Source organism: Eucalyptus grandis, chromosome 5, assembly GCF_016545825.1.
Source record: "Eucalyptus grandis isolate ANBG69807.140 chromosome 5, ASM1654582v1, whole genome shotgun sequence".
Lineage (NCBI taxonomy): Eukaryota > Viridiplantae > Streptophyta > Magnoliopsida > Myrtales > Myrtaceae > Eucalyptus > Eucalyptus grandis.
In genome coordinates, this window is record NC_052616.1 from 12,089,674 (window position 1) to 12,102,939 (window position 13,266).

Below are 13,266 nucleotides of genomic sequence, written 5' to 3' on the forward strand. Positions count from 1 at the left end.
CAGAGTGTTTTTTACCAAAAAAAAACAATGCCAGAGTGTTTTGTTAACTTTATAGACTTATGCCAGTCCAAAAAGGACACATTCCTTTTGCCTATCGCTGAGCTACGGATAGAATGGATAGTCCGGCAGCAATTAATACAAGAATGGATCCAAATGGTAGAGAGGAAATGACAGCCTTTATAATTCCCAGGGGAATATTCCGATACAAAATTATACATTTTAGGTTCAAAGAAAGCGGGCGCAATGTTCATGACTTTCCTCCCAGGGGACTTTGCTCCACTATATCATCGAATGTTATGTGGATGATTTGGCGGTCAAGACTAAAGACGGGGGCGATCACCTAAATGATCTCTAGCAAAAGATTTTTTCGGAGCTTGTGGATCAATGCCGTCTCGACAATTAATTATGTGAGTTCCATGTTGGATGAATTAATTATTAGATCATACAACATTTTTTTCCACCGCACCAGCAAAGACAATTTTTCACGCCGAAACTATATTTGGACTTTCGAGACAATAGAGAATACGTAATTATATAATTACATATACTTGAAGTTCGTCTCGTATACATTTCTTGTGACATCCCGAAATTCGACCTCGTTTCGATAAAATGAAATGTGCATTTCGTCGACGTGCCTATGGTCCTTTTTTCTCTCGAGCCGATCACTCACGAGTTAACTAACCTATTGGGTGAAGCCATTAAGGGATATATCCATGGTAAAATCCCTAAAAGCTACCTAATTTGTTGGATTGACTAAAATCACGTTCGGTCAATTTTAATCATGAAATTTAATTCGATTTTGGGAATCGAATATTCGGACGTGTCACAATTCATTTTTAGGACCGTCTCATCGTCTATCAATTTATCGCCGAGTCCGAAATTTCAAAAAAAAATTATCGAAGGAAGATTTGAAGACCAAAAGAAAATAGAAAGTGAAAGGGAAAGAGAAAAAGAAAAGAAATAAGAGAAGTATTATTATTTGAATTCTTTTTCTCCCTCTCCCTTTTCTCTCTTTTTCTCTTTCTTTCTTTTTCTCTCTATCTTCTCTCTCCTTCCCCCTTTCCCCTTCCCCTTAGTGCGACTCCCCACCGCCCACCTTTTCTCTCTCTTCCCTTTGACTAGTCCAAGCTTATCTTCTCTCTCTTCTCTCTCCTCTCTCTTCTTTCTTCCTCTGCACGCTCAACCGAACCCCTTTTTCTTCTTTCTTCTTCTCCTTCTTTTCTTCACGCCGAGCGAACCAGAAGCTGCAGCTCGCCCCTCAGCCGCTCGCCGCTCGTCCCGCCGCCGCACCGCCGCCCGCGCCCGTGCGCCCGCCGCCATCCGCGCACGCCCAGGCCGCGCGATCCAGCTCGGCCCAGCCCTGTTTCGCCTCTGTTCCAGCACCGACCAGCTCATCTCCAGCCACCTCCGGCCACCGGCTAGCCCCGCCGGACCTCCCCGGTGTCCCCCTTGCCCTCCGCCGACCTCCCCTTGCCGCCCTAGCCGCCGGACGAGCTTCGTCCAGCCAAGAACAGTGGCTGGAAAATGGGTTTCCAGCACTGTTCAAGGCCGATTTGGGCCATTTCCCGGCCCCGAACCCGAGCCGTGCTTTGGGAAGTTTCGTTCCTCGCGTCGCCGCCGTCGGATTGATCCGATTTCCGCGCGATTTGGTGAGTAATCTCACTAATCTTGGATTAGTTGACTAATTATGCTTAAGGTTGGTTTAGATTTTATTAATTATGTTTAGGTTGTTAGATTAGAATAAATTAGCAATTATTAGTCAATTGTGATGTGATTTAGATAAATTGATTGTGCAATTAGCAAGTAGACGTGGTATACTAATTATTGGAAGTGCCTCAGGATTTTCCCGACCCTTAGTGGGCTCCAATTAGGCTTTTCGGGCCTAAGTGGATTTTTTTAGTATTTAAATATTAATTTTCGTAATTAAATTAAATAATTATTTATTTTCCGAAAATTCAAGGGAGATGTTTCGGAACCGGAATATTATGTGGATGACCGTGGTGAAGTCCGTTTATGTAATCGAGCTTTATTTTGAGCTAAATTGAATTTTTTAATATTAATTATTTAATTTTCGAAATTAATTATTTAATTAATTATTTTTCAGAAATTAAGATTTCGATGGCCGACGACCGAAATCTCGTGCTGATCGTCAGCGCAGTCCATTTATTTATTTGAGCTCTACGTTGTATGGAAGTGAGTAAATTGTGATATTTTAGGGAATTACCCTAAATTGATTGGAATCGATTGAGAATGAATTATCGATTGGTGAATGGCCAAGTATGTTTATTCATCATTTATAATGCTTTGTTGAGTTAATTTAATTATTTGACTGAGTATTGATTGGTGAATGGCCAAGTATGTTTATTCAGCATTTATAATGTTTTGTTGAGTTGATTTAATTATTTGATTGAGAAATCGTTCGGCATTGGTTGTCGATATTGAAAGTGAATTGGTAACCACTGCAAAGAGGACACGTGGCTCGGTGAATTGGAGTGTCACCTGGGAAAATGCACGTGAGTTCAGTGGTTGAATATGTCACCTTGGCGAAAAGGTCACCCTGAGAGAATGCACGTGGCTCGGAGACTCGGTATGTCGTCCCGAGAATGCACGTGGCTCGGTGACAGGATTTGGCATCTAAAAGGACACGTGGCTCATGATCTGATGCGTCACTTTGGTAAGCGAGTACTTTAGAGAATGCACGTGGGTCCAAAGATTCCGGAATGGCATCTAAAAGGACACGTGGTCTCGGCGGAATTGATGCATCGCTTTGGTGAGATGCACCTAAGAGAATGCACGTGGGCCCGGGCATCTAAAAGGGCACGCTGTCTCGGTGACTTGATGCATCACTTTGGCAAAAAGGTTGCCTGAGAGAATGCACGTGGGCCCAAGGTTCGAGGCACGTGAACCCGGAGACTTGGAAGGTCATCCTGGAAAATACACGTGGCCTAGCTTTTAAATATCCCACAGTGGGGATTGATTTGTTTGGCATGTAATCGACTAGGTCGATTTGATCGATGCTTCGATCGGTGTTATGATTGCTTGGGTGCCTCTTATGAATTGTACTGACTTGCAAGTGGGATCAGAGGCCAAGGTAAGTCCTCTGCCCTATGCGTGTTTAGGCAGCCTTTAGTATAATAGTTTACTAATTGGGCTTAGTGGGGTAGAACTCGCCGAGACGTAGTCTCATCCCAGGTTTGGGGGAAACCATTTCGGGACCCCGAAGAGCCGAGAAGGAGGAATCCGAGAAGGAAGACTCGGAGGCGAATCTTAAGGAAAAGATTTTTGAAGGAAGAAGGCAATCCTGATAGGGGCCTTGAGTACGGCCCAGTTCTTCTAAGTTTCTGTCTTCTTTTGAGATCTCCATTTTGATGTGAATAGTTTCGAAGTGGTTTATGGTTTGTATAAAAGTTTGGTTATAAATTTTCAATATGAAAATATGGCCCTGCTTTTCTATCCCAATGTTTTATTGTCTGGGGATTTTAACTGCTTCCGCATGTACTTAATAAATGAAAGGGTCGGCGATACATTGTCCTGGGATATCGCATTATAAAATCGACCAAATAGAAGGATGTGCACGTGCCCGAGGATCGGGGCGTGACATTTCTTTTCTATGACTACTCAGGTATTATTATGCTTTTCTTTGGGGAAGATTGAAGAATATGTAATGTCCCGTAGGTGTGCATCATCAAAAGTGCACGAATTTATAAAAGCAGATGTTGGATAAATCTAAGAATTAAGGGACTTCTTCATGAATTTTACTCTCCTAGCTTTTCTCTTCATTTTCATATTTGCCGGTCATACTCATTGTGACTAAATGACCGGCAAATATGAAAATGATCTGACACTTAAGAATTATATAGAATCATTATATAAAAAGAAATGGATAAAAGATATTTCCAATCATATGACAGCCCCGTACACTTTAAACCTACGAGTTTAAAAGCTGTGAGCATTGTAAACAAAGAAACTCCAAACATATTCAATGCGGGATCCAAGAAACACTTCTATATATCTTTATTTCTTATTCTCCGGACGACCAGGAAACAAGAAAACACTATTATCAATCTTGAAGTTCAAGAACCATATCCAAAAACAATTATTGTGCCAACTACATAAGTATACCATTCTTACAACCTTATCCAATAAAACCCTAGACCCTACTATGCTTCTCTTAACGTTCGGATGCCCATAAAAGCAAACGTATTCTCTATTTTATAGGAGAAGATCGTTACGCCATTAAGTCCATGGATTCTATGATGAGCGCATCACGCTCATATTCAGCCCGGGTGACCTCTTCTCGAATTTTCCGCATTCTGGCTTGCGTCGCTGCCATGTGGGCTGCCCGGGTGATGTCTTCTCGAATTTCCTGCACTCTGGCTCGCGTCACTGCCATGTGGGCTTCCGGGTGATTGATATTCTCAGCCCGCCTATCACGCAAAAAGGCATTCTCGATAGTGTCGAGCTCCGATCTGAGACGCCCTATCCTCCTCTCCACTTCGTCAATCTCCCGTAAAACAATTTGTACAGTCCTTGACATTTTCTCTCCCTCTCTCAGTCTCTCTTAGTGTTTTCCTGGTTCAAGATAAGAAGGCAGAAGCAAGAATCAGTTTGAGATGGTTAACGGGAACTTTCCCCTCAGACTTCAAGAATGGACCTTATTTATGTTGGAACGACAATAAACTTTGGAAACTTGGAATAAGAACACTAGAAATTTGAGGGAGAAATTTGTAATGAGAATGCATGCTCTTATTTGTGTCTTCGTGGACTATGACTTGTGGCTTGATTTACAACTCACGACTTCATCCCTTTATATAGGAATTGAATTTTACAGACGCCGAGGATTACATAACAACCCACAAATTTAATGACTAAAACAAAACAGCCTCATACAAGTAATCATAAATACAAACAAAACACACAAAAAAGTAACATAAGTCTTTAATAACTTCCATTCTTCAAATCCATGTAACCTACCATAAAGTTTTTATGGCTTCTTCAATGCTTGCAGGTTTCTCATCTAGCAATCGATAATCAATTTTATTTTATTTCAACAATTTATATTTGCGGTCACTTAAATGATTACGGGAAACTTCAAAACCAATAAAAAAAACATTATTCCACTAGAAATATTACGTAATATTTGTTGCATAGTTGACCGAGTACATATTATAGCCAACTAGAAAAAGAAAACATTATTCCACTTGAAATTTCGTGAATGGACCTTATTTAGAGAGAGCTGTGATGAGCACTACAATTAGATGGACATAAATCCTGTGGGAGACATTTAATGGGGAAGAAGCGCGTCCCATGTTCGAAGAATGTCTCCACTTACCATTTTCAGACTGCTGCAATTTCAGAGTGGGCCTCTTTATTTCGGAGTAGATGTTGAAAATTAAGAGAGAAACCGACCAACTCAGAAGTCGCATTTTTTTGGTCTTTTGTATGCTGGATTGGGGTTTCTGAGAATGGATTCATGTGATTTTCTTTTTTCTTTGGTGGAATGGATTCCTGTGATTGAGGAGCAATGTTCTGGAGAGAGGAACAGAGAATTAGCTGAGAAAACCCTCAAGAAATTATATTCATTTGTCTTTTTCAAGCTGCAACCCTCATGTAGAATTGTTCTCGACTATGGTTTATGTCATGTTTGCTTTGGACCTTCCGAATGTCCTAATCCCATGTTAAAGCTGAAATTTGGTCAACATGGGAAGTTGAAAGGTTATATTCATTTACCTTGAGAGGTTATACTCATTTGCCTTTTTCCGAGATGCAACCTACTTGTTTGATTTTTGCCAACTATGGTTCATGTCATGTTCACAATGGACCTTCAAAAGGATAAATCTTTAGGTTACACGTCAAGTATGCTATTAAGGTCGGGATGTGGTTAGAAAAAAGAAAAATCAAATCAAATCAAATCAAATCAAAAAACTTGCATTAAAGAACCCATCCCTATATATACATCTTGTATTTATTAAATCAACTCTCTTAATAAGTTTCCACGTGAAAGTTCAACCCCATCTATACACCTTGCATTTATTAAATCAACTCTCGTACTAAGTTTCCATGTGAAAGTTCATCCCCATTTATATACCTTGCTTTTATTAAGTCAACTCTCTCACTATGTCTTCATGTTAACTTTGACACATGCGACAATTTTACCCTCCACTAATTTCTTTTAAATTTTATATTCAAATCACCGAATTAGACAAGACATGGCTGTTGACGAGTTAGCGATTTAGGATTTTAGCCTTCATTTGTCATATGTACAATATTTTGTACTTTTTACAGTATTGATATAAGTTAGTAAATATTAATGGGTGGTAAATTTATCATAGATGTACTTGAATAAGAGTTTTTGTGCTGAAAAAATTAGTTTGATAGTCAAAAATTAGATTGGGGTTTTTTATGGTACTAATAAAGAAAATTTTAATTTTTAGAGATACCAATCGCACATAACACGATGGAATGAAATTAAAATTTTTCTAATATGGTAACAAGTGTCTAGTTTATTTTTTGAATAAAGTCATTTTGGAAAAATTTGCAATACTCATAGTTTAACCGTTTTGAAGTGACTTAGATTTTTTTTTTTTTAACTTTTCTCAGTCAAAGATATTTTCAAAATTTAGAAAATCCAAAATCAAGGTGCAAAATCGTATGTGATTTTTAAATGCAAATGTCCAGGATCAAAGTAATTTCTCTTAATTAACTCGATATCATCACTTCAGGCTTTATTTGAGACGATGTTCATTTCATGATCTTGTTTAATAAAATCAGGATACTCTAGACAGATCCTGATTTGAGATTGACATAATCCTTGATGTAAACAAAGTCCGTTTGGCCCTGTTTCAGACAAGCGCTTCCACACTTCCGCTCACTCATCAATTCCAGAGAGAGACGAGACTGCTCTCTTGCCCTTTCCTCATCTCTTTTGGATTCAGTAATGGCGACGTCCTTGATGGCAAGGCCAGTTCCGGCGACCCGATCGCGCCCGCCGGCTGCATTCGAGACGGCGCTAGGCGTGGAGGCCATGTCAAGCTTCGACCGCATGGGCCTGAGTGACGATGTCCTCCGTGGGATCTACAGCCACAGGTTCGACAACCCCTCGGCGATTCAGCAGCGAGCCATGGTGCCGATTGTCCGGGGCCAAGACGTGATCGCTCAGGTGCAATCCGGCATGGGCAAGATCTCCACCTTTGCCCTCGCGTCTTGCCAAATCGTGGACACCTCCAGAAAAGAGTACGCAATCCTCTTCTTGAGCGAAGACCTTTCTGTAACTATCGGTTTTCTAGTGGAATTAGGTTGAGACATGTTATGCGTTTTGCTTTGGAGGGTGACATGAGTCATTAACATTATAGAACTTAAACTATGACACCACGGATTAATAATGAATAAATAAATAATCGGCAAACCCTCTCTCTCTCTCTCTCTCTCTCTCTCTTATTTCTAGCGTAACGAAATTCGATCGCTCTGACAGCAAGAAATTTTTTTTTTTTCCGACCTCGTTAACTAAAGAATTTGAGATGTTCTGATGTTGAGGCAGAGGGATGCTGGCTTTTCGTTTTACCATCACCCCTCGGATGGCCCTGAAAGAAGTTCAAGCCTTAGTCTATGGAATTTGTTCATGAACTTTGTTTTGAGAAGCTTTCTTGGAATTAAGCGTAGCCTGAGTTTATGCACTTATTCAGGTGACATACATACATACATACATACATACATACATACATATATATATATATATATATTATGAACTCACAATGTTTGAGTGGTTCCTCTTAATTGAGTATTTTAGGCACTTAAAAGGCATGAAAGGTTTTTCTCATTATCAAGGAAAACGAATAGTTTTATTCTTACATTATTGATTCTATATAAAACGAGCATTAGTATAATTGAAACTGCGATGTGGCTTTGCTTATTTGCGTAGCAAACATCCTGGATGCACTCATCAACAAGCTCCTGTTATTAACTATCCTTGACTCTGTTGCTTGTCTTATGTTGATTTTTCAAGCTACCCTTTTCTATTTGGCTCTCCGAAAGTTGCAATTTGAATTTTGTTGCTGCCTTGTGGCCATCGATTTTGTCTTAGCTAAATTGCTTCCTTCATGTTCTGTTCAGCGTGCAAGTGCTGATTTTGTCACCTACGAGGGATTTGGCGAGTCAGACGGAGAGAGTTGTGCTGGCTATCGGTTCTTACAGGAACGTGCTAGCCCATGCATGTGTTGGAGGCAAGAGCATGGGTGAAGATATCCGGAAATTGGAGCATGGAGTTAATGTTGTGTCCGGAACTCCAGGCAGGGTGCTCGACATGATAAAGAGGAGAACTCTTTGCACCAGAGCCATCAAACTCCTAGTCCTTGTGAGTGCACTGCATCACCTCCTTCGACTCTGGATCATATTAGGTTTCTTTTTTGCTTGCTGCAAAACAAGTTCTCTCTTTTCACTTAATTATATTTTTGCCAGGACGAAGCTGATGAGATGCTGAGCAGAGGATTTAAGGATCAAATCTATGATGTTTACAGATTCCTTCCTCCAGAGCTTCAGGTTGCCTGTCCTTCATGTTGAATCAATGTAGTAGTAGTAGTAGTAAAGATGACTTCTTTTACGCAATAACCCCAGTAATAGTCCCAAGTATTCCCAGCCCTTGGCTTAATTCCATTGCATTATCCTAATAAAACCGAATGCCATTACTTCTTTTTAAGTCCAATCTAAGAAATGCTCTTCACTTTTTGATCATTATCAACCTAGATGGTCATCCCTTCTCCTCCTCAGCTGATTCCTAGAATTTCCAAAAGGTCTTTCTGCATTAGTCCACATGCTGCAAGACGAAGCATTTAATTTTTATGGAATTCAAAATTTGATGAGAGATCTGGAATTTTCTTTCCCCCTTCATCCTCCTTAATATGTACATGATTTGGACATTAGAGCATGTACAAGGTGGATAAAACGGTTGTCTTTTGGCTTCATAGTTCTACTATGAGTAGGGCACTTGTTCTTTTCTTTTTCTCCTTGTCTTGTCTGATGAGTAGTAGATTTTTTACTACGACGAGACATGCTTCTCTCCCCGTGATGTGCGCTTCATAATTTTTCAGCACATTGCTATGATTTGCTTCGTTCTAAATTAAATCAGTTGTTAGGGAGTCGCTCATACACGTTCATGTTCACAACTGCCTAATGCATGAGTGGCATTCTCTGCAGGTTGTCTTAGTTTCAGCAACCTTCCCCACTGAGATATTAGAGATGACAGGAAGATTCATGACCGATCCCATAAGGATTGTTGTGAAGCGTGATGAGTTGATGCTGGAGGTGAGTTATGTTTGTCGAGCAGGTGGAGTGGCTTGCTGAAAAGATGCGTGATTCTAACTTCACTGTGTCTGTCATGCACGGGGACATGCCTCAAAAGGAGAGAGATGCAGTAATGGCTGGATTCCAATCTGGGGCGACTCGGTTGATGATCACCACTGATGTGTGGGCTCGAGGGATTGATGTTGAGCAGGTTAGTTCTGAAAATTAACGTCGCAATAATGCAGATGATGACATTCTACTGTTTTGTCTACTGTGTGCATCAACTCATTCATATGTCGGACGCTTGCTTTTACGGAAGGCCAAATTTTCAGTTTCCCTGTTGCACCACGACCATTTAGTTGCATGAGTGGACAAGTGAATCGTTCTCAATACACTCTGTAGGTTTGTCTCGTTGTCAACTATGATCTTCCCAACAGCAGAGAGCTGTATGTCCATCGGGCCGGTCGAGTAGGCCGTTTTGGGCGGAAGGTAACTATTTTGAACCTTGAAGTGGAGGCAATGGCAATTCAGTTTTTTGTTCTTCCTGTGGGTATAACAATAAATCTCATCGACATCGCAATTTACAAATGCCAATCCGCATCTGCTTTTGCAGGGTGTTGTGGTAAATTTTGTCAAAGACAACGAGATCCGGATTCGTAGAGACATAGAACAGTATTATGGCACCAACATACGCTAATGCCCGAAGGACCCTGCCGATATAATATGACAAGATAAACAGTACGTACATTTTTAAAACGGCGGCAGAAGGCCTCCGGTTAATAGTCTATAGCTTTACTTCCGACCCATAAATTATGGCATTCTTTTATCTTTTCAAAACTTGGAAGCGATTGAGTTGTGCTTAGAATGTTTAATTCAAAGGTTTTATGTTAGTCTTTCGAGTTACGATCCCTGAACACAGGCTCGTGCACACATCTTGTTCACCTTTGCATTGATATTTATCTTCAAGGTTATGGACTTGTAAACCCGGCAAAGATTTCGTTGAATATTCTTTCTTGTCCTCAAAGTGACTATCCTTTTTGTAAGCTCGAGATCAAACTACATTATGGTCCTTAAAGGCACGTTTGGTAACAATTGCTTCCCCTAACTGATTATGACTAGAAATGATTATTTTTATTCTGTTCCTAGAAAATAATTCTGAGTAAAAAACGCGTTTTGTAAGCTGTCCAATTTTTATTCTAAAATAGAATTGCGTTTGATACCGTGCTTCATTGATTCTGCTTCAAATTAATTTCTTTTAATTTTTAAATAATTTTTTTCCTTTTTCCTTTTTTTCTTTTTCTTTTTTTTTTTTTCCTTTTTCTCCTATTCTTCTTCTTCTTCATGTGGCCGATCGCCGAACCGGCAACCGACCGCACAAGGTCGGCGACGCTCACCGGCGTCGCCAACCCTCGTTGGCCGAGCCTTGCGGCACAGGCGAGGCTCGCCTAGCCCCGCCAAGCCTCATCGGTGGCCGGCCAACCTTACCAAGCTAGGTGAAGCCGGTTTGGCCACCGGCGGGCCGGGTGAGCCTCGCCGGTGGCCAGGCGGGCCTTGCCCGGTTGCCGGCGAGGCTTGCCCAACCCCGCCGATGGCCAAGCCAACCTCGCCGATGGCTGGGCTTGCCTCCGGCAAGCTCACCGCACCGGTGGATGGTGACTAGCAGCGAACAACAGCAAGTGGGCGGGCGGTGGTGGGCGGTGGTGGACGGCAATCACGGGATGTCGAAGGGATGAGGGAGATTTTCACTATTTTGATTCTTTTTTTTTTGATTCTCGAACGGAGATTCACATTTTTTTTTTTTTTATTCTCAATTCTCTTCCCAATCTGTTCCCGAACAAAAATTTTACCAAACGCGATTCTCGTCCCAAACTAATTTTTGGAACAAAATATCAAAATCATGCACTTTGTTTGGTACGTTGCCAAACAAGCCCTAAATGACCTTATCAATTGATCAATTGTGAGTATTTCCAAGTGCCTCGGACGTCAGTTATGTGAGACATTTCTAGTAGTCAAAAAAATTGACTTTCGACGCAAATGGATGGGATAAAAAAAACCCATTGTGAGCGATTGAGAAGACCTTTCTGATTAGGGTGCTCCAACTTAGCAGTGTTAACAAAACTTTTTGAGTTAACCAAAATCTTCTTGTTGAAAACTTTCCTGCAAAGGAGTTTTGTTAACATTTGCCAAATATTGAACGACATCCAAAGTCTTTGCACGTTATTTGAAATTGATTAAGATTTCCATTTGAAATCTCCGCTTAATTTGCTCACGCAATCTCGGAGCTCCTTTAAAAACCTCTGTTTGATTCGCAATTTGCAATCTCGGAATCTTTTTAATTGACGATTTTAATAGTCTCTCCAAGCATACGCAGGTTCGTAGCTTTGGACTCTCGCCATCCAAGGGTTCGCAGCTTGAAGCCTCGGAAGGCACCCAACTCAATCAACCCCCCAGTGGAGTAGATGGTCATTATTCCATATCTTAGATAGGTATTAGCATAATCAAGTTTTCGAAATTAGAAGCTCTATTGCATAGGGAACGAGATGATCCTCCCACATTTTATTTGGTTTCTAGCCGAACCCAAATGGCTAGGGGCGACTCTTATCTCACATAGAACTTTCTAGGTTAAATCGAACTTAAATCGAAATTCAATGTTGTGCGAAATACGAACATGAGATTAATTTCAGGCTATTAGCCCACTTCTATAGGCAATACCTTTAAACCCGTTTCTTTTCCCCTTGATGAAAAAGGAGGGTCGCGACAGAAGGCGAGGTATGTTCGTCGTGTGACATACCTATTCAATTAGCGTTTGTAGAATTTCTTGGACGTGTTTCCCAATTGTTCAAGTTTCGGTATTTTGGAATCCGTTTATTTTATTGTGTGACATACCTATTCAATTAGCCTTTATAGAATTTCTTGGACGCGTTTCTCGATTGTTCGAGTTTCGGTATTTTGGAATCCGTTTCTTTCACCACATGATGGTCAACATGGGGAGCAACTTCTCGTGGACACCTTGCGAGGCTTGCATTAAATGCTACGACCAGAAACCGCCGATCTTCAACCCAGGATCTCCCTCACGTACGAAACCGTCCAGGGCCGCACGATTTTGTGCGAGTTTCTCTACAAAGCCTGGCGTGAAGGTGACAATGGACGTGATTGCAAGTACTCTTTCCAATACAATGACGAGTCCTACACAAGTGGTGACGTGACCGTGGAGAACTTAACGATTGGAACACCCCCGGCAGCTCGATCACCCTCCAGAGGATGGCGTTCAGGTGCAGCCATGAAAACGATAGGATCTTCGACAACACCGGCTCGGCATTCGGTCTGGCCAACATTCTTCCCTTCTCGCTTATCTCCGAGATAGAGGATTCCATCGTTGGCCAATTCGGCTATTGCCTCGTCCTGGAGTTTGGAAAGGCATGAGCAAAATCAGCTTCAGCGAGGATGCCATGATCTCTGGCCCGGGTGCTGTCTCAACACCTCTTGTCTCAATAGGTCCCTACCCATACTACCTTGTAAAGTTAGAAGGCTTCAGCGTAGGAAAAACGAGGTTCCAATATGGTGACAACTCCGCCACCTCGGAAGCCAAGGGGTCCATCAATGTCATGAAAAGGGTGGTCGACTCCGCAACGTTCCTGACGTACATGCCGTCTTAATTCTTCCACAACCTGGTGAGTGCCGTAGCTGAGGCCATCCCCTTGCTGATAGTGCCAGACCCCAAAGGCAAGCTCGGCCTCTGTTACGCGAGCCTAGGCAGTGAGATCGATGTGCCGGTTGTGATGCTGCATTTCGCAAGCGGCACTGATGTGGCCCTGAACATAGTTAACACATTCACGCCCCGTTCACGGAGGATAATTTGGTGTGCTTCGCAATAGATCCGATCGACAGCGTGCCAACTAAGTAGCATCGATACCATTATGCGACTCGATATGATATGACACAACACACTGACACGTCGTTTCTAAAATAATATAAAATTCCTACACGTCG

The 13,266-nt window shown here is 41.6% G+C and overlaps 1 protein-coding gene across 1 annotated transcript; it reads left to right on the forward strand.

Annotated features, from left to right (window-relative positions):
* Positions 1-1,072: 1,072 nt before the first annotated feature.
* LOC104444206 (eukaryotic initiation factor 4A-III homolog B) lies at positions 1,073-10,282 on the forward strand. The gene is given in 8 exon segments (XM_039312185.1): positions 1,073-1,649; positions 6,847-7,233; positions 8,110-8,350; positions 8,455-8,535; positions 9,190-9,299; positions 9,301-9,487; positions 9,679-9,765; positions 9,890-10,282. Coding segments are annotated over 7 exon segments (1,086 nt in total). The 5' UTR covers positions 1,073-1,649; positions 6,847-6,937; the 3' UTR covers positions 9,974-10,282.
* The last annotated feature ends 2,984 nt before the right edge of the window (positions 10,283-13,266 follow it).